This window comes from Agelaius phoeniceus, chromosome 21, assembly GCF_051311805.1.
Source record: "Agelaius phoeniceus isolate bAgePho1 chromosome 21, bAgePho1.hap1, whole genome shotgun sequence".
NCBI lineage: Eukaryota > Metazoa > Chordata > Aves > Passeriformes > Icteridae > Agelaius > Agelaius phoeniceus.
Window position 1 is genome coordinate 3048197 of NC_135285.1, and position 24022 is coordinate 3072218.

General features: G+C 48.8%; 1 protein-coding gene across 1 annotated transcript; it reads right to left on the minus strand.

The window, feature by feature from the left end:
• Positions 1–223: 223 nt before the first annotated feature.
• TNFSF8 (TNF superfamily member 8) lies at positions 224–23212 on the minus strand. Its single transcript, XM_054646686.2, has 4 exons — positions 22894–23212; positions 15204–15249; positions 1802–1876; positions 224–1230 (listed from the first exon to the last, which is right to left on the minus strand). Exons 1-4 carry the CDS (start codon positions 23029–23031, stop codon positions 833–835), a joined length of 657 nt encoding a protein of 218 aa, XP_054502661.2. The 5' UTR covers positions 23032–23212; the 3' UTR covers positions 224–832.
• Between the last annotated feature and the right edge of the window lie 810 nt (positions 23213–24022).

A 24022-nucleotide genomic window follows, 5' to 3' on the forward strand; every position in this document is an offset into this window, starting at 1 on the left:
TGTGCCAAACTGGCAGGGCAGCACTCGAGGAAAATGCATCCTGATGGACTTTGCTATTTGCCAGACTGGCAACTCCATTGCTGTTTTAATGTTGAATGTGAAAAGGTCTGAGAACCCCAGGGCAAAACAGAGGCTGAGCACTCTGCTTACACAAAGTCTGTCCCAAAGAGATTTATATTTAAATAGAAAAGATGGATAAATAGTGACAAGGAAGACACTTGAAAGAAACGACATAAAGTCCATAGCAGAATGCAGCCCAGAAATATCCTGTAAATCCCAAATCTCCTATGTCCTGCCCCAGAGTCTCAGCTACCAGCCCGAGAGTCAATAATTTCATCATTTCTGCTGTTGTACAATGAATCTGCTCCAGAGTTGTCATTGTGTGGCCATGGTAAAGAAAAGCTTTGACTACAAGCTTTGACTGTTGGGTTTTTGGAAAGACTGGGTTAAAACACTACTCCATAAAATAGAGTTAAACACATTTCCCCATGTCCTGAGCACATGTGCCAGCAGTTTATGGCCCTAAAAATCTCTGTATTGTGGATTCTTGCCATGATCTGGCTGGGGTTTAGTCAGTGTTTGCTCAGATTATTTTGAGGAACCCTTGGTGGGTTGTGTGCTGGACAGTCCAACAATCCCCCCCAGAGCCAGGCCAGGGAACCTGGCAGCTGTGCCTCTTGCAGTGTTTTTTTTCTGGGACACTCACAAAGTTCCTTGTTCACTCTAGGGATGAGGTGAGGTGTGAAATTTAAACCAAGGTGGTGCCTAGTAAAAGCAGGCTGCTGGTGTTCAGAGGAAGGGTCTGGGCAGCAGTGGAAGGCCAGGGAGCTGCTCACATTCCCTTGCTGTACATCAAGACCCCAAGAACGTTTTCATTGGGAAGAGAAACGTCATTCAGGAACTCAGGGTGGTTCAGTGTTACTGATATTTTGTCCTCCTTGTCCAGGTGTGTCAAGTGCAGCTGGAGCAAGGTCTTAAAAGTCTCGTCTTGGCACGTTTCTGACGCACAGAACGTGGACAACGTCTGACTGTCCACCCTGCCGTTCACCAGGAGCTCAATCTTGAGGTCGATGGGGCTCTTGGAGCAGTTGGGAAAGTGAAAGTTCAAGTAGCAGAAGATCAAGTAGAGGCCTTGTTCCCTGATCACCAGCTCTGGGCTCTGGCACTCGATGCCCTCACAGATCCCCTTCTCCGCCAGGCTCAGCTTGGAGCTGTTCACTGTGCTGGACACTGCAGGGAGAGCAAAGGGATGTTAGCTCCGAGCTCCACCGAGCTCCCTTCAGCCCTAGGACACCTCCAGCAGTGCTTCCTGCTACAATGAGACACCTGCCCTATGGTTTCCTGCAGGAAACTCCAGGAAAACCCCTGGAAAGACAGCTGGGAGCTCACACATGGAGGTGGGGCACTAAAAATTCCAAGGATTTACTCAGCCCTTGGGAAATCCAGGACAGCGAAATGCATGAGTGTTCATCTCCATCATTTCCCCACTTGGCATTTGAAGGGAATTCATAGAGGTGTACATTCATGTACTTTCCAAATTCATGGAGGTGTACCTTCCTCTGTGCATGTGCCAAAGGTGAATCTTAATTTCCTTTCATGTTTATCAAGTTAAAATAAAAGTTTCTAGTACCATATAGGGGTTTGCCAATCACATTCCAGGAGAGCTAAGGAATTTTTTTCCTATAAAATGCCCTTTTGGAGAAAAAAGGCTATTTGCTAGTAAACCCAGTGTGAATGACATGACTGCAGCTTTTCAGACAGCTCTGAAATTTCTTTTCCCAACCCTCTTCCCCACTCCTACCTCTCATGTAGGCAGCAGTTCCATTGGCTGCTGGGACACTCTTTAGGATCCTCAAATAGTCTTCAAAGGTGTTACCTGAAAAAAAACAACAGATTAACTCATCGCTCCTGAGCTTTTTTTTTTTTTATTTTTGTGGTACAATAAAATGCAGCCAGCACTTGGTACCCCACTTCCAGCATGGTTTTTATCCTTGGCTGAGGATATCTGATCTGCCCCGGGAATTCAGAGCAGTGTCACTCAGCTGGTAAATCTATAACAACCTAAAGCTCTGGCAGATTGCAGCTCTCAGCCGTGAAAAATTAAATTCCTTATCCTGCTTCTTAAAAATAGGAGTGATGGTTTTAAATTAAAAGAGGGTGCATTTGGAATAGATACAAGGAGGAATTACAGTGAGGGTGGGCAGGCCCTGGCACAGGGTGCCCAGAGCAGCTGGGGCTGCCCCTGGATCCCTGGCAGTGCCCAAGGCCAGGCTGGGCAGGGCTGGGAGCACCTGGGACAGTGGGAGGTGTCCCTGCCATGGCAGGGGTGGGATGGGATGAGATTTAAGGTCCCTTCCAACCCAAACCAGTTTGGGATTCTCTGATTCTATGAAACAGAAATTATGTGCAGGTAAGCTTAATTTAACCAAGTTGTTTTTGTGGTGCAATTACAGAAAGCTTTTAAACATTTAAGTGGGACATAGTTCTGAAAATGGCTCTTTGGGTGCTTTTGGAATGTTGCTCTGTTCCCTCACGGTTAAAATGTGGATTTCACCAGGACTTTAGGATGTTCATATAACCCTAGAGTGGTTTGGGCTGGAAGGAGCCTTAAAGCTCATCCTGTTCCACCCTGCCATGGCAGGGACACCTCCCACCATGCCAGCCCTGTCCAGCCTGGCCTTGGGCACTGCCAGGGTTCCAGGGGCAGCCACAGCTGCTCTGGGCACCAGGGACCCGAAAGCGGCTGCTGGAGCCGGCCCCGCTCCCCCCGCGCACCCTGAGCCCGCCCCACGCCGCGGGTCCGAGCCCAGGGCAGCGGCTGAGCCCCGGGAATGCCCCGAATCCAAAGCGCCGGGACCGGGAGGAACCGGGGCTGCCCCCGGGGGGACGGCTCCATCCCTCGGGACACGGGAACTGCTCCATCCCTCAGGAACTGCTCCATCCCTCAGGAACTGCTCCATCCCTCGGGAACTGCTCCATCCCTCGGGATACAGGAGCTGCTCCATCCCTTGGGAACTGCTCCATCCCTCGGGACACGGGTACTGCTGCTCCGTCCTTCAGGAACTGCTCCATCCCTCGGGATACAGGAGCTGCTCCATCCCTTGGGAACTGCTCCATACCTTGGGACACGGGAACTACTTCTCTATCCCACGGGAACGGCTCCATCCCTTGGGAACTGATCTATCCCTCGGGAACTGCTCCATCCCTCAGGAACTGCTCTATCCCTCGGGAACTGCTTCTCCATCCCTCGGGACATGGGAGCTGCTCCATCCCACGGGATACGGGAACTGCTCCATCCCACAGCCGCGGGATCTGTTCCCTCCCACGGGATGCGGGAACTGCTCCATCCCACGCGATGCTGGGATGGCTCCATCCCACGGGATGCAGGTACTGTTCCCTCCCACTGCCTCGCGGACTGCTCCGTCCCACGGCCACAGGAATTGCTCCATCCCACGGCCGCGGGGACGGCTCCATCCCACGGCCGTGCCCGGCACTGCAGGCAGCCGCAGCGCACCGAGGAGCCGAGTCCCGGCCCCGCATCCCGGCCCCGCATCCCGGCACTGCATCCCGGTGTCCCATCTCCTGCATCCCGGTGTCCCATTCCCCGCATCCCGACACTGCATCCCGGTGTCTGGGCACCGCATCCCTGTGATCCACATCCTGCATCTTGGCACTGCGTCCCGGTGCCCCATTCCCCACATCCCAGTACCATATCCCTGTGATCCACATCCTGCTTCCCAGACCCTGCTCCCTGTGGTATTCACATGGCCTCTGAACAGAGAGAAGCTGTGAGACAAGCAGAGAAGAAGGAAAACACAATTCTTATCTCGCTTGCTGTGCCTGTGTTGTGCCAAAGCACAATGTGATATGGAGATTGTTTACCCAAGGTGAGGATGTTTTGTTCCTTGGCCTGTCAGGGCCAGGTGTGTGTGTTGGACTGTCATGGGACAGTGAGGAGAGAATCAGAGATGATGAGTGCAGTGTGAGCAGTTGTGAGCAAGAGTGAGTGCAGGGCAGATTCAGTTTAGATGGAATGTATATAGTATAGTATAATAAAGTAATTAATTGGCTTTCTGATGATGGAGTCAGATGCATCATTCTCTCTCCCCTTTGTTAGAGTCACCTTTGATTTACAATAGCTCCTCACTTCTCCCCCTTGCATTTCACCTCCTTTCCATCCATATTCCCACCTTCCATTTCCTCTCTGTTTTTCTTCCTCTCACCATACTGGATATTCAGTGAATGGCTCTGATTATCCATTCCTGGCAGTGCCCAAGGCCAGGCTGGACAGGGTTGGGAGCAGCCTGGGACAGTGGAAGGTGTCTTGCCCATGGCAGAGGGTGGGATCAGATGAATTTTAAGGTCCTTTCCAACCCAAACCATTCTAGGATTCAGTCAATGATTCTGTGATTATTCTGTCTTTATTCTGCATGACACAGAATTGTCCCCTAGGTCCACAGGTGGATGGACACTCAGACAAGGTGTGTCCATCCAGGAAAACAGTGCATATCCCAGTGCATGGTTATTTCTCCTTGCATTTGCTCTCCTTTACATCTCCTGGGCTGCTATGGCTGTGGAAGTGCCCAGGAGCTCAGATGGCAAACTGGGAATTTTTTGTGTTCCATTCCACAGCTGAACACCAAGAATAAAGCAGGAAGAAATTTCAATAAAGCTTTTTAAAATTATAATCCCTCTCCCTTTGGGTACACATAACTCTGAAGTTGTCCTGTGACTCTGTTTATAAAACTGATACCACAGTCCCCAACCCTACAAGGGTTTCTGAAGGAGCACTTAATGCACAAAACTAAGTCCTACTGAAACACAAAACTAAATTATGCACAAAACTAAGTCCTAGTAAAACATGACATCAGATGTTGTGTGTCATGGTCCTCACATGTCCCACTCTGCTCAGTGCTGGTGTGGCCTCACCTCAATCCCTGGGGGCACTTTTGAGAGTCACAACGAAAAAATGGTCTGAAGGTGTGAGAGTGTCCAAAGGAGGGGCACAGGGATGGGGAAGGGTCTGGAGGGGCTGTGAGGAGCAGCTGAGGGCTCTGGGGTTGCTCAGCTGGAGCAGAGTGAGGGCAGAGCTCCCCGGGGCTGCAGCTCCTCCCGAGGGGCAGCTCCCATCTCTGCTCTGGGCCAGGGACAGGAGCCAGGGCACGGCTGGGGCTGGGCCAGGGCAGCTCAGGCTGAGCTCAGGGCAAGGTTCTTCCCCCAGAGGGTGCTGGCACTGCCCAGGCTCCCCAGGGAATGGGCACGGCCCCGAGGCTGCCAGAGCTCCAGGAGCCTTTGGGCAGCGCTGCCAGGGATGCCCAGGCTGGGCTTGCTGGGACAGGGGCTGGGCAGGGACAGGGGCTGGGCTGGGCGATCCCTTCAGTCCCTCCCAGCTCAGGACATTCTGTGCTGCTCTGATTCCCTCAGTCCATGCAGCACCAGCTGAGTTTCCCATCCCTTTTCAGCAAGGGCAGCCCCTGTCCCCCACAGGCAGTGATTGAACCCCAGGCTGCGCTCCTGTTCCTCCCTGCCAGAACTGGGGCACCAGGGTGGGGTTGTTGGGGCTCTGGGCAGGGACAGGGGTGGCACTGAATGATCCCTTCAGTCCCTTCCAGCTCAGGATATTCTATGCTTCAATGATTCTAACAAGAGTTCTATTTATATGCAGAGTGGGATAAGGATCTTAAGATTCATAGGATTCCTGAAACTGGGGTAATGATAAGAGATTTAAATCTCCAGACCCTTGCTGTATCTACAGGACCTGATTCCTAAGGGAGTCTTGATAACAAGGATGAACAAATCAGGGAGAAGCTGGTCCCACACCCAATTTCCCCTCGCTGGAGGGGGTTGGTGTGATGTGTATTGCACCCTTTGCACACTCCACTGGAGACAGAAACTGTGGATATCTTGAAAAAAATGTGATATTTATCTGATTTCAGTAGTTTAAAGACTTTTGTGGTGAGCAGGAGCACACTGCTCTCCAAGAATGAGTAAGTTGTGTACCAAAGTCCCTTCACCATTCTGGAAATCCCCAAAGAAAAAACCAAAACCTGCTTTCCTGGTGTTAGTCATGTCAATCTGGTGTTTTAGTGAGGACACGGGCACCACAGAGATGTGGAGATATGGCTTAGGATGGGCAGAAACCCTTCTGGCCCTTATTTCAGCTGTGGTGATAACAAGAGTCTGGGAACACAACCAGCACCCTGAGCCCACTCACACTCCTGTGTCTGCAGGAAGGGGGAGAGTATTTACAGAAACTCAGTGGCATTTACCCTCCAAAGGCTGAAAATCCCCTGCTGCAGCAGCAGCAGCAGCCCTTGGAGGCTGCAGCCCTGCCAGCTGTGCCAAGCCAAGGGCTGAGCCTGCCCACAAAGTGCCCAGAGCTGCCCTGAGCTGCTCAGGGTGTCCATGGATTCTCCAAAGATCTCCCCTCTCTGACATGGCTGCACTGTGCATTTTCAGAGCTCTATTTAACATTTACTGCTGTCAGCAAGTTTCGTGTGCCTGTGTTTAAACTGTGGGTGACATCAGCTGCATTAGTCAGAAGGGAAATTATGGAAAAAAAAATTGTTTTAGAGAGACAGGTCTGGTCCTCACTCTGCTGAGGCAGTTTATAACTGTTTTCTACTTTTATTTCTCAAGTTAATTCTTTTATCTGAAACATTTCAGCTCAAGTCAAGAGAGGCTGAAATTCCCTTCAGGGCTGATCGATGGATGTGCTCACATGGCCTAATTGGCTCTGCACGAGTCATGGTGTAAATCAGAGCTAATCCCTCTGCAGTCAATGGGATTAGATGGGCTTAAAAATACTGGGAGGAGGAGGAAAAACAAAGCTACATTTGGGGCTAAGGCCCAAGGAGAACACACTGGTTTGTGTTTCACTGTGTGCTGTGAGGCACAGGCACTGCAGATCTGCTTCAAGATCTGCTGGGTTAGGGAGGGGTCTCAGGGGGAAACCCTAAAGAAGATATCAGGAGATCACTTATTTTTGTCCTTTTGACCCTTTTAATGGTAGGATCCAAAGGGTGCAGCCCTGAGGGAAAGAGCCTGCCTGTTTCCAGGAGGTCCATGCAACTTTTCCCCACTGAGCCAAAAGGGGCTGGGAAATGGGGCTAAAATGGGAGTGGGAAATGGGAGTGGGAAATGGGAGTGGGAAATGGGAGTGGGAAATAGGACTGGGAGATGGGAGTGGGAAATGGGGCTGGGAAATGGATCTCAGAGAAGATGCAATTCTACTGAACCCCCAGAATTTCACCCTGAGGTGCAAAATGAATCCCTGGGGTTCTCTCAGAGCATCAAAACACAGCAGCACCGTGTCCAGCCAGGAGGGCTCGGGGACATGAGGACACAAGGGCTGCTGCCAGACAGGCCCCAGAGGATGTGGCTGTGCTGGGGAAAGTTCTCTCTGCTGGCTGCCTCAGTTTCCCCACCTCTGAGATGGGTCTGACAGGAGCACCAGCAAAGGGCACTGAAACCATGAGCTGAAAGTGGCTTTGTCAGCATGGAGGGTGCTGCTACCCAGGCATGGAAAGCCCCTCGAGGGGGGCTCCTGAGGCTTGTCCTGCTCCCAGCCATCCCTGGGTGCCATTCCACTGCCAAGGGGGTGGCATCACCTCTGGCTGGGGGCTGAGTGTGAGCAGGCACAGGAGCAGGGCAAAACCCTGAATGATTCTGTGAGGTAAAGAAGTAAAAGCAGGCAACAAACAGCTTTTGATTCCTCTGTAACCCCCGTGGATTTAAGTGCTTATGGAATTAGGCAAGGTGATGTCACACATTTCTGTCAGCATGCCAGAGTTAGCAGAATTTGCCTCATTTTATTTCTCAGCAGCCACTCCCTGAAGTCCCTGTGGCTAATTTTAACTCTCTCCTGCCAGATCAGTGCCCTGCAAACAGCGGCCAAAGGACTGGCCCAGCCTGTGATGCTGTGACAAGTGGCAGCTGGGTGACATCCCCTGCTGGGCTCTGTGACAGAGCTCTGGGCTCTGCTGCTGGCTCTGCCTGTCACACACACACTGAGAGCCTTTGGTCCTCCAGAGCTGCCACTCAGGCTTGAAGGGGACTGAACTCAGCTGCCAAATTTCCCTTCCAAAACCAGAAATGAAAGAAATATCTCTTTTTTCCCCACCAAATTTAGGAAGAAGCTCTGATGAATTCCTCACTGCACACCTGAGTACTGCCAAACCTGCGGAATTTTAGGTCAAAAGTCTTCAAATCTCTGCTTGCTTGTCAGTGTAGCAAAGGTCACATAAGATCATGAGTTATTAATATATATATAAATAGAAATATAATTGCAATACAAATATAAATACAAATATAAATACAAATATACATATAAATGTAAATATGAATATATAAATATAGAAATGCATAAACACACAATAATATAAATATAAATATAAATATAAATATAAATATAAATATAAATATAAATATAAATATAAATATAAATATGTGTATATTAATATATATTTATATGTATTCACATATACATATTTATTCACACATGTATATTTATAAATATTGACATATAGCTTGTGTTTTAAGTGTTGGAGAGAGGGCAGAGCCACCCCTGAGCATTCTGAGCAATGCCCATCAGCCCAGCTGTGATGCCCACAGCCCACCCTCGCTGTGTGTGGTGCATTTCCCTGATGCTGGCCTGCAGGAGGCCTCTGCACTCTTTCTAGCATTTGCAAGTCCAGGCTTGCCCAGGTTTTCCAACCTGAGAAACACAACTGCTGTGCCCTGCCTTCAGGCAGGGTCACATTTATGCACCCAGACACCTCCTGGACTGAGGCTGACAAGGGACAAACCTTTTTGGCTTAGTGTGAAATATCCATTTCTGAGGAAGCTGCTGCTGTGGGACTGGTGTCTGATGCCCTGCAGTGTCATCACACAGTCACAGGGTCATTGAGGTTGGAAAAGACTTCCAAGATCATCAAATCCAACCTGTGCCAAATCCTCACCTTGTCCCCAGCCCAGAGCTCTGAGTGCCACCTCCAGCCCTGCCTGGGACACCTTCGGGGATGGGCACTCCAAACCTGCCTGGGCAGCCCCTGCCAAGGCCTGAATTTCCCCTTTCCACGAGGAAATTCCTGCTGATGCCCACCCTGAGCCCAGCCTGAGGCCGTTCCCTCTGCTCCTGTCCCTGTTCCTGGGAGCAGAGCAGGGATGGCAGGGATGGGATCAGGATGTCTCTGGCTCATCTGGAGGTTGATCTGAGCCTCTCTGGCTCAGCTGAGCCAGATCTGTGGGTTAGGGAATCAGCCAGGAGAGGGAAAACACACTCTGGTTTTGTGGCTGCCATGAATAAACAGCAGCCAGTTTAGAATCAGGATCATTTAGGCTGGAAAAGGTTTCCACGCTCATGGAGTCCAAGCTGTGACCAATCCCCACCTTGTCCCCAGCCCAGAGCACTCAGGGCCACCTCCAGCCCTTCCTGGGACACCTGCAGGGATGGGGACTCCAAAGCTCCCTGGACAGCCCCATTTGATGTTTAACAACACTTCCCATGGGGAAATTCCTGCTGTGCCCACCCTGAGCCTGCCTGGCCCAGCCTGAGGCCGTTCCCTCTGCTCCTGTCCCTGTTCCCTGGAGCACAGCCCGGCCCCCCTGGCTGTGCCCTCCTGTCAGGAGCTGTGCAGGGCCACAAGGGCCCCCTGAGCCTCCTTTGCTCCAGGCTGAGCCCCTGCCCAGCTCCCTCAGCCTCTCCTGGGGCTCCAGCCCCTTCCCAGCTCCCTCAGCCTCTCCTGGGGCTCCAGCCCCTCAGGGTCCCCTTTGCCAGGAGGGCCCAGGGCTGGAGGCAGCACCTGAGGTGTCCCAGCAATGCCCAGGAAGGGGACATTAAATGACTCTCCTGGTCCTGCTGGCTACTCTACTCTTGATACAGACCTTTTCTCCTTTTCTCCTTTTCCCAGCTCCCTCAGCTGCTTCTCATAGTGCTGGGATCACATTTGGCTGCAGAAGGCCCAAGTGCCCTCTGAGACACGGCTGCAGATCTGGAAAGGCTCCTTGGCTCATTGGCTTCAGCCCAATTGTCTCTACATTAGCAGGTTTGTGACTGTCACCTGTATTATATTAATTTCTCAGAGCCACATTTTTATTTGGGAACATATTTCCCATTAAAACTGAGAGCAGGGTGCTGGATTTCTTTTCCTGGCTTGTCGTGTGTCAGATAAAAATACCTATAAATTGTGTGTGTGTGTGTTCATTTGTATCTGCAGGGTTTTATTTTTTTCCCTTTTGTAAATGAGAAGATATTTTGATACCAAATCTTTGCAGCTCAAATAACAAGAAAAGCCATCAGCCCAGATTACACAATTCCCAGGGAAATGAGGCTCAGAGAGGCCAGCAAGGAGATGATGAGGGCTGTACCTTTCCAGGTCATCAATTTGTCTGTGAGTTCATTTTCCCCTCTAAAAAATGAACTTAACAATACCCCTCAGATCCACACTAATAGATGATTTGTTATTTGTGAAATGGGGATGAGTTTCTGCAGAGAAATGCTTCCACAGAAAGAACATTTCACAAACACTTGGTGATGGATTTCATTCCTCCCCCCTGTTGCTCAGGTACTGCACAGACAGTGGCACGGAGCATTGGAGGAGACTGATCCCATTTTTCACACAAACATTTAATGAGCTGACATTGCATCCCTCTCAGCCTGTGCCTGTGGGTTCCTGCAGCCCATCCATTGGGGCCTGACAGCTGAGTCAGGGCTGGAAAACTCCCATAAATCTGCTTTAGTGCCCACTGGTGTTTAGCTAACAATAGAACATAATCTCATTGGAGACTGAAATTAAATCATTGCATTTCCCTGCTTTAATAAGACATAATTAATCCCTGTTGTGGCTGGGGCTGGGCTGCTGCTCAGTGAGGTCTCTGCCTGAGTGACCTCAGCTGGACCCAGCACAGAATTGTTGTGTCACAGGATCATGGAAGGGTTTGGACTGGGAGGGACCTTCAAGCTCATCCATGGGCACCTCCCATTATCCCAGATTGCTCCAAGCCTGGGACACCTCCAGGGGTGGAGCTGTGTCCCTCAGAGCGTTACTGAGATGCTGGCACTGGCACAGGGCTGGAGCCAGGCTGAGAACCCAGCTGGGCAATGCTGGTTTTTCACTCCCTTGCCCATTTTAACAGTGCAGGAGCCCTGGTTTGTAGGAGCATTGGGGGTAGGACAGTGGGGATGGATGGAGATGAGAGATCTCTGGGGCCAGGGCTGGAACTTGGGGTTTATTGCAAAGGGCCTGGGGGCAGGGCCCTGCTGGGAGCTGCCAGGCACAGCTCAGAGCAGGACTGAGAGAAGAGAGGGGAGAGAGGATGAGAGGGTGAGAGAGCAAAAGGGGTAAGAGAGCAAGGTTCCCATTACAATACCATAAATCTTCTTCTGTGTTGAATATTCTGATTCTCACTAACCAATCCAGTACAAGATACAAATCCTACAGCATTTCCATACAGCCTATAAGAATCATTCCATTACCATCCTGTGTTACATTTTAAACCCTACAAACTCCTCTTTGGCCCCTTCTGCCAAGCTGGCAGGGTCTGCTCTGCCCCTTGGGCCTGTCTGCAAGCAGAGGGTGTTGTTCCATCACAAGGGGATCACCTTCAGCTGGCCACACCATTGTTTTCCAGTTGTTCAGTAACTGAGGGATCTCAAAGCTTGCTTTCATTTCAATCTCGCTTATAGTTTCCATATTCTCAAAATCTTTTGCCAGGCAATCCTATTTATAAGGCTTTCCTGTTTCATCTTCCCCAGCACTGGTTCATGGCTACAAACCACACCCAGTTTCCATCTGGGCTGCCTGGGAGGCAGAATGGATCCAAATCGAAATCCACAGCAACTCCAGCCTCAGCTCAGTCCCTTTCCTGAATGTTTCTCTTGTTCCTGTCTCTGGGTGGGACCTGGCAGCAGTTGCCACAATCCCTGCTTGGTTGCCAGCAGCTGACAGACTCCCTGTGAGGGACCTTCAATAAATTATCCACTGGGTATATTAATTAATTGTTGGGATACACAAAACAGAGAGTACTTTGCACCTTATTAGCAGAAGAGGTTGGATCAACAAGATGCCTTGGCAGGAGCAAACAGAACTTTGAGGATTAAATCAAGATTGCCAGAAGATTCCATCAGATGGGTTTACCAGAAAATGAAAATTACATCAGACTTCTGCAAGCAAGAGATGTATAAGTTTGTTTATGTGATCTTTAACCCAATCATTGTAGTAAAGCATTACTAGTCTCCCTACAATAAACATTTGTATCCCACAATAAAATTGGATCCTTTGATCACCTCAAAGTCTTCCCCATCTCTCTGCTGATAATTAATATGCTCTGCTTTATGCATTTTAAGAGGAAAATAAAAGGCCCTGACAATTTGCTCCCACTTGAATGCTCTGTTACCCTCCAATAGAGACTGATGGGCTGGGAGAGCATCTCAATGCACTAAAACCAACTTTCAGGAGCTCCTCCTGGGGTGGGCTCTCACCAGCAGCCCCATTTGGTCCCTCACTAATGCATCATCTCACACTGAGCAACAGAATTTGGAAATTCAGAGAAGCAGAATTCGGAATTCAGAGCAAGAGGCTGCCTGGGATTGATAGGGACCTAAAGACAGAAATGTTCTGGCTGGTGAAACAGCATCCTGGCTATTCCTGGGGAGAGCAACTGCTCCTACCTGGCACCTGCCAGCTGCTGCTGAGGAGCAAAAACAACTGCATGAGTTGCTTGAGCTGAAATAAAATCATATATATATATATCTATATCTATAAAAAAATATATTATATATATGTTTATATATACACATATGATTTTATTAAATATAAATAATTATTAATTTATTCAATATAAGTAGAAATAAATAACATAAACTTATATTTCTAATATTTAAAATAAAATATATTTATAAAATTATATTTATTATATTTAAATTTCATTTATAATTTTATGTTTCTATAATACTTGTATAAATAGATGATATTTATATAAATATACTGTATATATATATAGATAATATATAAACATTAAATTATCATCAATATTATATAAGGTAATAATAATAACATTACATAAATAAGTATTGCTATTTTTATTTGTTATTTATCTATATTTTATTTAATATTTGTTTGGTTTTTTATACTATAAATAATATATATACTGTATATAAATATTTATAATATATATATACTATAAATATTTATTTTAGATTATAAATAGAAATATAAATAGAAACATAAATATAATACTTTCCTATTTATAGTATAAAATAGATAAATATAAATACTCCTATTAGAAATATTTATAAATATAAATAATACAAATGTAATTATAAATGGACTTTTGGACCAGTGACCTCTCTCTCCATGCCCTGGGAATGCCCCTACCCCTTGTGCTTTGCTTTGAAAAGTGCTGACCTACAGCTACAACCTCTGTGGATAATGAGGCTCTGTACCTCCAGATCCTGCTCTATTTCTGAACCTCTTCAGATACAAAATGAAGCACAAAAAGACTTGAGAAAGACTTGAGATTTAAGGGGATGCTTAGCGTGCTAGAGAGAAAGCAGCGTGTGTGTTCAGGGTGCCTTAGGGAGAGCCTAAGGGGAAAAGAAAATTCCTCCAGGTTACAGGGATTTTACACCTTACAGAAAGTGATGGTCAGGCAAGGTGTGAAGTTCTCAGGAAGGACATGGGGACACTCAGAGACTGCTTGGGGAGCTGTGGGCTGGGAAACAAGCCCAGCATAGGAGAGTCAGAGATTCAAAATTACCCAAAATGGAGTAAGGGGTGCCCAAATGCTGCAAAAATGCAGCTGCAGAAAAGGTGATTGTGGGGACTGGGACTCTGCAGTTGGGCTCCTCTTACTTAAAATCCTGGAAGCACAGAATATCCTGAGCTGGGAGGGACTGAAGGGATCCTCCTGCCCAGCCCCTGTCCCTGCCCAGAGCCCCAACAACCCCACCCTGGTGCCCCAGTTCTGGCAGGGAGGAACAGGAGCACAGCCTGGGGTTCAATCACTGCCTGTGGGGGACAGGGGCTGCCCTTGCTGAAAAGGGATGGGAAACTCAGCTGGTGCTGCATGGACTGAGGGAATCAGAGCAGCACAGAATGTCCTGAGCTGGGAGGGACTGAAGGGATCCCCCAGGCCAGCCCCTGTCCCTGCCCAGCCCCTGTCCCAGCAAGCCCAGCCTGGGCATCCCTGGCAGCGCTGCCCAAAGGCTCCTGGAGCTCTGGCAGCCTCGGGGCCGTGCCCATTCCCTGGGGAGCCTGGGCAGTGCCAGCACCCTCTGGGGGAAGAACCTTGCCCTGAGCTCAGCCTGAGCTGCCCTGGCCCAGCCCCAGCCGTGCCCTGGCTCCTGTCCCTGGCCCAGAGCAGAGATGGGAGCTGCCCCTCGGGAGGAGCTGCAGCCCCGGGGAGCTCTGCCCTCACTCTGCTCCAGCTGAACAACCCCAGTTTCCTCCAATCTCCCTTTCTGCTCCACCTCTGGATGAACACAGGCTTCATTTCCCCACTGGGGGGGAGGCAATGGCATCTCCTGCCCTTTGGGACTGGGCACCAAGTTGCATTTGCAAGGAGTCAGATATTGGTGCTGAGAGCCATGAGAGGCTCGTGTCACAGTGTCAGTGACATGAACAGTGCTCCTGATTCACGCTAGGGCAAAGCAAAATCTTGGTAAATTGTCTCTGTTTGACAGATTTTCTTATTTCAGGCTCCCTGTGCTCACACTTTGCCTGTTCCAATTCCTTGCTTTGTTCCTTTTGCTTCTGGTCTCTCCTTGTCCATTCTCAACCCACCTATTCCCTTCTCCCTTTTCCCCTCAAACCAGGAGCTGTTTTGGAATATATCAAACACATTTTTACCCCTCCCTTGTGAAGATGAGGACTTTACACACATTTGCAAGAGCCAGCACTTAAAATAAGACCTTAAAATCAGAGTGATGTTCACATCTCCTGGCAAAAAAGCTCTTTGGAACAGACACCCCAGGGCACATTCAGAAATATTTGTTGTTTCTTCAGCCACGCACTGGTTCCTGGAGGTACTGAGTAATTTGAAAGCTTTTTTCTTGTTTTCATTTTTCCACCACTACTTTAGCTTTTCACCGAGAGGAGCCTTTATTGGAAATGTTAAGACGTGCACAACTGACTTATTTGTGCCCCTGGGCAATATTTGCATTACAGATATGACAAATGGCCTGTGTTGTTTAGGGGTCTTACCTGTCCTGATGGGTTTTTTGATGCCCTCCATGGCAGGATCAGCTTCCTGAAAGAGAGGAAAGAGTAGAGATGGATTATTCTGGCAGTAGGAAATACCCATCTTGTGTGCAACTGTGGATCTGAAACATTTCTGGGTTTTTTCTAACATAGAAAATTGACGTTTTTGACGCAGCCAGATTCTCTCAGTGCAGTAAGAAAATGATGTGGGTTCTGTTGCAGAAGGACAAATCCTAAAAATCCCTTTCAGGGACTGGATAACCTGGAGAGCCAAGTGCTGGGAAAGATCATCAAAGCCCCAAACAGGTCTGAGCATGACAGTGATGTCCTACCTCACCTCTCCTCCTAATTCTTACTGAGGTGTAAAACCAAGGGTGAAAATGGCACAGGAAATTCTCCTCAATCATCATGACATGAGAAATTCCCAGAAAACCAGCTCCAGGGGTGAAATGCAGCAGGATTCCTCTGATGCCACCTTCCTGTCACCCAAACATGCACCCCCGAGCTCCTGGCACCTCATCAATGCCCTCAAGGAGCAAAATGTTCTCCCAACAGCTGAGGAGAGCACTGGGACCTCCTTGTTGCAGTCAGGTAGAAAAATTATAAAGAAAAGCCATATAAAATCAGGCTGCTCTGGCTGGCCTGTCATTTCTTCCAAGTCAAGCCAGCACTGTGCAAGTTCCCATGTGAAAGCAATCCTGGTGTGAGCAGTTCATTAGCATAACAATCTGTTCCTGGGTGAAAAACAACTTGCACCTGTATAAACTGTTTATACACTGTTAGATAGAAAAATGAAACCATCTCTCACAAAGAACTTTTCCTGCATGTACACACCAGGGGTTTGAGTGACCAATCCATAGAGAATAACAACTTGTTACTGACCAATAAAGTGATTGGCAAGAAAGCTCCTGACCAATGGGAGTCACACATGAGGTCTGCAAAACTGTATAAAAAGGAGTTCTGTGAATAAAGAATGGGCTTTTTCCACCAGGAAGGAAATGGAGTCCATGTGATTTATTCCTACAGTTCCTCACTGTGTGTCACATCCCCTCAGTGTCACCCTGGGTGATCCCACAGGGATTTCAGTGACAAGGAGTGGGTTCTGCTCAGGCTGGGCTGAACCAGCTCCTCTTACCTGGGTGCAAATTACCTGGGCTAATTGTGCAGGCTAATCAGGCCAGATCCAGCTTAGCACACTGGAAGGGATCCATTAGGATCAAGTCCTTCTCCCTGCTCCTCATTTACCTAAAATTAAACCACAGGACCTAAAACCTCTCCCAGCTGCTTGAGCCCCATCAGTGACCCACCAGGACGTGCAGGAAGGAGAAATTTGGGAAGTTCTACCAGCTTTAAGACAACATCTGATATCTCCTGGGAGAAACTGGGCACTGCTGTGGTGGGAACAGCTTCATCCACAGTGGTGTTACAGCACACACACCTCATTTCTGTGTGAGAAGTGGATAATGGGTGGTGTGGGGAGGAGGAAGCTGGTTGGACAAGGAAAAAAGCTGTGTTGGGTCTGTTTGTGGTACTTAATGTTCTAATCTTCAATGTTTAGGAAGGTTTTTAATTAGATTTTGGCTTCATGGGGCCACGTTTTGAACAGCAGTGGAGTGTGGAGCTGCATCTGCTCCCAGCAAAGAGCTGTCATGCTTTGGTCTGCTGCCAAATGCTGTGTCCTGCAGAGGTGGCAGAGCTGCTCCAGGGGACTGGCAGTGACAAGTTAATGGTTGGACTCACTGATCTTTGGGCTCTCTCCCAGTTTGGATGATTCTGTGATTCTCCAGCAATTTGGAGATCTGTAATTTGGTCATTTTCTCTCCCCACCCCTGTGTAAGGCAGGGCAGAGTCACCTGCTGAGCCAATATTTCTGCAGGTGACCTTTCTGAGCTGGGCAGGGAGGTGCTGGGCAGCAGGAGAACAGGAACCCAGAGTTGGAATTTGAAAAAATGTAAAAAAATGGAGATTTCCAACCTTTTTGTCCCTGACACAACATCCTCCCTTTGGGAGCTCTCATGGATCTCAACACCTATCACCAAATGTTAAACTGAGCAGGGTTTGGGCTGAAAACACTCCCAGGAATCTCTGCCAGGACCTCTCAGCTCCTTCCCTTGCCCCTGCCCTGGGCTGTTGTCTCACACACACTCAGGGCACGGGGCAGTGTTGCTGTTCAATGCAATATCTGAACATTCCTGCTCTCTGTGGAGAATTCAGGATATTTTAGGTGACAGGAAAAGGGGGCTCTGCCCCCAGTGAGATTGCACTCAATGCAATCAGGCAGCCAGGGAGGTGTTTGCCTTGCAGGTGGCTCAGAGCCTGCTCTACATTTAGGGCATAAAACCAAAATTAAAATGGACTAAAGGCATTGTGTTCTCACCTGGGAAGGCTCCCAGCAAATAAAATCAGCACATAGCAAAGCAATTTATTTTAGTGACAACTGAGTAGATACTGAAACAAACCTTTAAGACTTCCTTTGAAATATTACTGGTATTATTTCTTTCTTTTCCAGCAGCAAGAATATCACATGTAATGCTGTCATTTGGAATGCAAAGAGGCACACAGGAGGAGCCCAAACAGATTAAATTCCACAGTGCCAGCTAAGAAAAAATTCAAGACAACAAATTTCACCCTGTCTGGAGCGATCTGGGGGCTGGTGATGAAAGAGCTCAGTCTTTCCTCAGCAAGCAGAATAATTTGAGTTTGCTTTATTAGAGAAAGTGATAATCAGGTGCCAGTGAAAGTGATTTATTTCTCCTTTCTCTTAATCATTTTACAAGAAGCTTTTTCAAGCTGAGGCAGAATAAAGGGTCACTCTAAATTCCTGGGTCACAACAGTGAATATTCATTGAACCAGACACCTCTGACCCCTGTGAGGGTGGGCAGGCCCTGGCACAGGGTGCCCAGAGCAGCTGGGGCTGCCCCTGGATCCCTGGCAGTGCCCAAGGCCAGGCTGGACAGGGCTGGGAGCACCTGGGACAGTGGGAGGTGTCCCTGCCATGGCAGGGGTGGCACTGGATGAGATTTAAGGTCCTTTCCAACCCAAACCAAGCTTGGATTCTGTGAATCTTTATCTACTCTAGAAAGTCCAAGGAAATTCCCTCAGACCAGTGCCCATAATGGGCAGGGCTCTCCAGGAGCAGCTCCTCATGGCAGCTCTGTGGGCAGGAGCTCTTTGGTCCCCTGCCCTCAAAGGAAATGCTTCAATTCCAAAAGAAGCCCCAGGGCTCTCCTGTGTTTCTGCCCAGCCTCTCACCACCATGATTTCAGCAGGAATTTCCCATGGAAAGGGGGTCAGGCCTTGGCAGGGGCTGCCCAGGGAGGTTTGGAGTGCCCATCCCTGGACGTGTCCCAGGAAGGGCTGGAGGTGGCACTGAGTGCCCTGGGCTGGGGACAAGAGGGGATGGGGAACTGTTGGGGAAGATGAAACAGGAAAGCCTTATAAATATGATTGCCTGGCAAAAGATTTTGAGAATATAGAAACTATAAGTGAGATTGAAATGAAAGCAAGCTTTGAGATCCCTCAGTTACTGAACAACTGGAAAACAATGGTGTGGCCAGCTGAAGGTGATCCCCTTTTGATGGAACAGCACCCTCTGCCTGCAGACAGGCCCAAGGGGCAGAGCAGACCCTGCCAGCTTGGCAGAAGGGGCCCAAAGAGGAGTTTGTAGGGTTTGAAATGTAACACAGGATGGTAATGGAATGATTCTTATAGGCTGTATGGAAATGCTATAGGATTTGTATCTTATACTAGATTGGTTAGTGAGAATCAGAATATTCAACACAGAAGAAGATTTATGGTATTGTAATGGGAACCTCGCTCTCTTACCCTTTTACTCTCTCACCCTCTCATCCTCTCTCCCCCTCTCTTCTCTCAGGCCTGCTCTGAGCTGTGCCTGGCAGCTCCCAGCAGGGCCCTGCCCCCAGGCCCTTTGCAATGAACCCCAAGTTCCAGCCCTGGCCCCAGAGATCTCTCATCTCCATCTGTCCCCACCATCCTACCCCCGATGCTCCTACAGGGAACAGCTTGGATTTGATGATCTTGGAGGGCTTTTCAATGATTCTGGGATTTATTCTTGGTATGACCCAGCTCTGGCTGGGGAAGAGGGTGGGGGCAGTTCCTCCTGAGGTGCCAAGAGGCAAAGGCTGAGGCTGGACATGAGAAGAGCAGAAAGCAGAGCACTGCCCCACTGTCCCTCATCTGATAATGAGCCTCACAGGAAACACAGTGAAAATCAGTTTTCCTGTGCTGACCAAAGCTGCCAAAGTGGCACTTCCAGACAGGAGGACACTGTTACTGCACAGAACACCCACAGCCAGAGCTGGGCCAGGGCAGTTTTCTCCTAAAATGCCTCCCTGGATTTGCTGTAGTGCTCAAGGAGTGGGATTTCTGTTTTGAGAGGAATTTTCAGTATTTTAATTTTATTTTATTTTTTAAATTTTATTTTCCTGTCTGTTAGGGTTGCCACAAGAGGGGGCACCCAGGGCCAAAGTGAGTTTTTAGGAGACATAAAACCCAATAAATGGTTTTCTGCAATAAATGGTGCAGAATTGTGCTGGCTGCTGTATGAGTCATTCACAAATCTACTTCTAAAGGTTCTTAACAGCCCAAAAGAGCAGATCAGCAAATAGAAAAACCTGCTCTGACCTTTAGTGTTTGCCAAACTGCTGATAAAAGGTTTTTCCCACACAACTTAGAGGTTCAATAGATGAAGTCTACAAAATCCAGAGCAGTGATGGACTAACCCAGATCATGGACTCTGGACATCCACACAATTTGTTAATGGGAGGCCCAGGTGTCTGATGAACCTTTCTGTACAGCACCAGACTTGTGAGGGTCTGTGTGCCTTAAAATGACATTTTCCAGCCCTTCCTGGCCCATTCTCTGTCACTGGTTTGCCATCTCTCTGTCTATACACACAAATATCTCCAGAGGTGGGTATATACACATATATCCAGCAGAGAATGCAGCAGGCACAAGGGTGCAGGGTTTAACACACTTATAAACAGTGTTAAGAAGAAAAATGATGGCTCCAGACCACCTTACAGAGACTGTGCTCATTCCAGAGGAAAATTGAGTCACTTGTGAAAGATCAACAATGGCCTGAAGCCAAGTGGTTCTGCAGATGAAAGCTGAAGGAATGAACTGACTTCAGCACTGCAAATAGTTCCAAAAAACCAGAGTTTAGCTCTAAAATTGACCCTTCCCGGCTATGGCACTAACGTGCTGTGCCACCCTTCTGAAAAACAAGGCGTAAAGGAAATTTCTTGGGGTGCTGGAAAGTGGGGAGGTGTGATAATCTCTGTTAGAGGTGCTGTAGGATTCAGAGAAGCAGCTTTGAATCATAGTTGCCTTTTTCATGCAGCCTTTCATGTTGTGTTTCCCTTCTTTGGACACTCAGATTGTGGGGGTTGCAAGTGCCTGGTTTCTGCAGAGTTTGATTTTCCTTTTCCAGTCTATCTTCCTTCAACTTAAATTAGGCAATTATGAATTCATCAGAAGGCAGCCTGTGGTGGGGCCAGGGACAGCGTGATCTTGTCACCACAAGATTCTTAATGCTGTGGCACCCAAGGGTCCAACCCCTGCATTGTGACCCCCAAACACCCCTTGGAACAGAGGGAAATAAAAGGGTGAGGAGGAAAAAGCATGAGCAGGGTGTGAAGTTACCCCTGAACTCACACACACAACCCAGCTGGCAACATCTGGAGGGAAAACCTCATTGCCCCAAGGAGGTGATGACACAAAATGTTGGTCCTTTTCTCAGAGTTACAAAGAAAATAACGAGGTCAGCTGGTGGTGCTCTGATCCCTACAGCAGCTCAGGGCTGTTGGTCCTTTTGTCAGAGTTATAACAAAAATGATGAAGTCAGCTGGTGTCCTCTGGTCCCTACAGCAGCTCAGGGCTCCAGGGGCTCCCCAGCCCCTCAGGTGCTGGCAGTCAGGGCTGGAGATACTCAGATTCCCCAAAGATCCTGAGCCCAGCCTCCCTCTGACAGAGCAGGCAGGAGCTGAGGTGCTTTTGGAGCAAGGCTGCAGTTCCCTGTGGAACCTGTCCCACAGAACCAACCCTTCTTCTCTGCTCTGGGAGTTCAGGGCCAGGCACAGATGGGGGATGGCTGTTCTGCTTCTGAGCTCCCTGAGAGCAAAACACAACCTGGGTTTCACTGCCAAATTCTCCTCAGAGTGTAAAATTGCTGCTTGATTTTATTTGTTCCTCACACCCCTCAGCTTCGTATTTCCTCCTTCAGCCAAGCTTGTTTTCAAGGCAGCTGCAATGGTGTCATTACTCTTTTAAGTCAAAACCTTGGCTCTTTCAGCAATCTCGCTCCTCTGGCAACTCCTGTAACTGCTTTATCCTGATGGAGAGGTGATTTAATGCTTGCTTCCATAATCAGTACAAATGAAAACCTCATTATATAGCAAAGCTGTGGCAAGTCTGTAATTACCTAGACTGTTATTTTAAAGATCTCCCCTGATAGCCCCTATTTCTCACTTAAAAAGCCCCATGTCTCATGTTAACTGTCCTCAAAGTGCTTCTCTTTTGGGAGAACACTGATTACAGGTAAATGATTCCTCTCTTGAAGGAGGATCAGTCAAGCCTTCCTGGTTTAATTTCTGGGTAATGTGCATACACGGGCACACAAATTGCACAGGGTAAATTTAGCAAGAGAAAATATTGAGTCAAAGGATCATATTTTGTTTTCCATAGCCAGTTCCTCCAGCAGCTCTGTGCTGGAGCTTTCCCTCTGTGAACAGTAATGGGGGTACCTCAGCACTTTGATTTTTGCAATAAGGTTTCAGAGACTATGAAACTTCTAACTTGGCATTTTACCTTGGTGAAGTTAATGGCAATGCCCCTACAAGGTCAGAAATTTGCTTTTTATCCTCACAGCCATCTATCTCTGCTCTGGCAGTCACTGGTTCCCCATCAACCCCAGATCCATTTGAAAGCACTATTTTATTTTAAGAAGTTCAAGTGACTGTTGGTAGAGGAAGAGTTGTTTGTGTGTGACCTTGTGTCACTGATATCCTTTCTACAACTCTGGCTATGCATGAAAAATCACACCCAAGGCAGGACTGAAGGGACAGGGGGCACAAGGGAGCTCCTGGCCCCCAGCACTGCTCTGGGTGCTTTGGGACAGCTCTGCCTCACCACATCAGCAGGCAGCAGCACAGGGTGCCACAGAGCTGTGCCATGTCCCCTGCTGCAATCCATTCCAGAGAACCAGAACAGACCTTCTCAAACACTGGGTGCTCTCCAAGAACCAGCAGGAGACACACACCAAACCAGGTGGGACAGAGGCTGCTTGGCACCTTGGGTCAGAACCTTTCTCTTTCCATTGACAGAGTAGGAACTGTGTGCCAAGAATAAATGTTGGCTATGGAGAAAGGTCCTCTTGTCCTGAAGTTCTTTCATCTGTGTTTCATCTTTCCCCTAATTCATGTGTGTGTGCATTTATAACAGAGGTAGGAGCTGTTCTTCTGGCCACAGAATGGGGAACGGAAGGGAAGGGAAGGGAAGGGAAGGGAAGAGAAGAGGAGAGAAGAGGAGAGAAGAGGAGAGGAGAGGAGAGGAGAGGAGAGGAGAGGAGAGGAGAGGAGAGGAGAGGAGAGGAGAGGAGAGGAGAGGAGAGGAGAGGAGAGGAGAGGAGAGGAGAGAAGAGAAGAGAAGAGAAGAGGAGAATCAATCTCTTACCGTCCTCTGGACGACCAGGACCATGATGGTGGCCAAGGCAAAGACGAGCAACACACCCAGGGTGGCGATGATGAAATACAAACAGACTTTGTTAGTGGCTCCAAGCCTCCTGGAATCAGTGTCTTCATTCACATTCATGGCTGATTCATGCGAGTCCTTCGCCTGAGAAAGTGTTTGCTCCTGTTCCTGGCACGTTCTTATATAGCTCTCCAGGCACTGCTGTGTGTCTCCCCTCGGTCAGGTTCAAGTTGCAGCCCATCTCTGCTCCTGGCAGGATTTTCCCCCTTCATCCTGGCTCATGTGATCTGGAAAAAAAACTTCATCACTTGCCGTACAAAGAGAGAGGGCCCCGGGGGCGTGAGGCAGGACGCAGCTGTGAGCAGGGGAAGGAGCTTCATGTTCTTGCTCAGGGATTTCTCCACCGAGGTCCTGCGCTGCAGCCGAGGTTTCTGATGTCACAAGGTGCACAGACACCACGATCCCCCGCCCCAGGCTCTGTGAAATGGGGAGATATGCAAATTCTCTTTCATTTTATACTCCGTGCAGCTGCAGTTGGGCTCAGGGAGTCGCCCCGAGCTCTGCCTTCCTGTTGTGCACTGAAAGCTCTGCTGCCTCCCAACAGGGAGCCACCTCCAGAGCTCTGCATCCACAGGTGGCCTTTGGGCAGCCCCACTGTGCCCTGGGGTGCCCCAAGCCCAGCATCACATCCAGGGAAGGGAGGGAGGGAGCAGATGGACCTGCTCTGTCCTGCACCTCGAGTGCTGGAAGCTGTTTTGGGCACCTCAGCAGGAAAAGGACATTGGACTCTGAGGGTGTGTCCAGAGTGGTGAAAAAGACACCAAGGGCAGGACTTATGAGGAACATCTGAGGAGATTTGGTTTGTTCAGGCTGGAGAAGAGGTGGTTGAGGAAGGGACCTCATGGCAGTCCAGAGCTCTCTCACAGCAGGAGCAGGGCAGGAGCTGCTGTTCCTGGAGCTGCATCGGGGGAAGTTCAGAGAGGACATTATGGGAAGGCTCTTCCCTGAGAGGGTGGCTGATCACTGGAATAGGCTCCCCACAGCACTGACCCTGCCCAAGGGGAAAGGAACCTTTGGGTGATCCTCTTGGTCATAGGAGTTCATGTTGGGC

What these genes read in the sequence shown, in the direction of transcription:
- TNFSF8 (XM_054646686.2), bottom strand. Translation starts at nt 23,031, where the DNA reads ATGAATGTGAATGAAGACACTGATTCCAGGAGGCTTGGAGCCACTAAC. An exon ending in TCCTGGTCGTCCAGAGGACG is followed by an intron (nt 15,250 to 22,893) that starts GTAAGAGATTGA and finishes CCTCTCTTTCAG; the next exon opens with GAAGCTGATCCTGCCATGGA. An exon ending in CAAAAAACCCATCAGGACAG is followed by an intron (nt 1,877 to 15,203) that starts GTAAGACCCCTA and finishes GTTTTTTTTCAG; the next exon opens with GTAACACCTTTGAAGACTAT.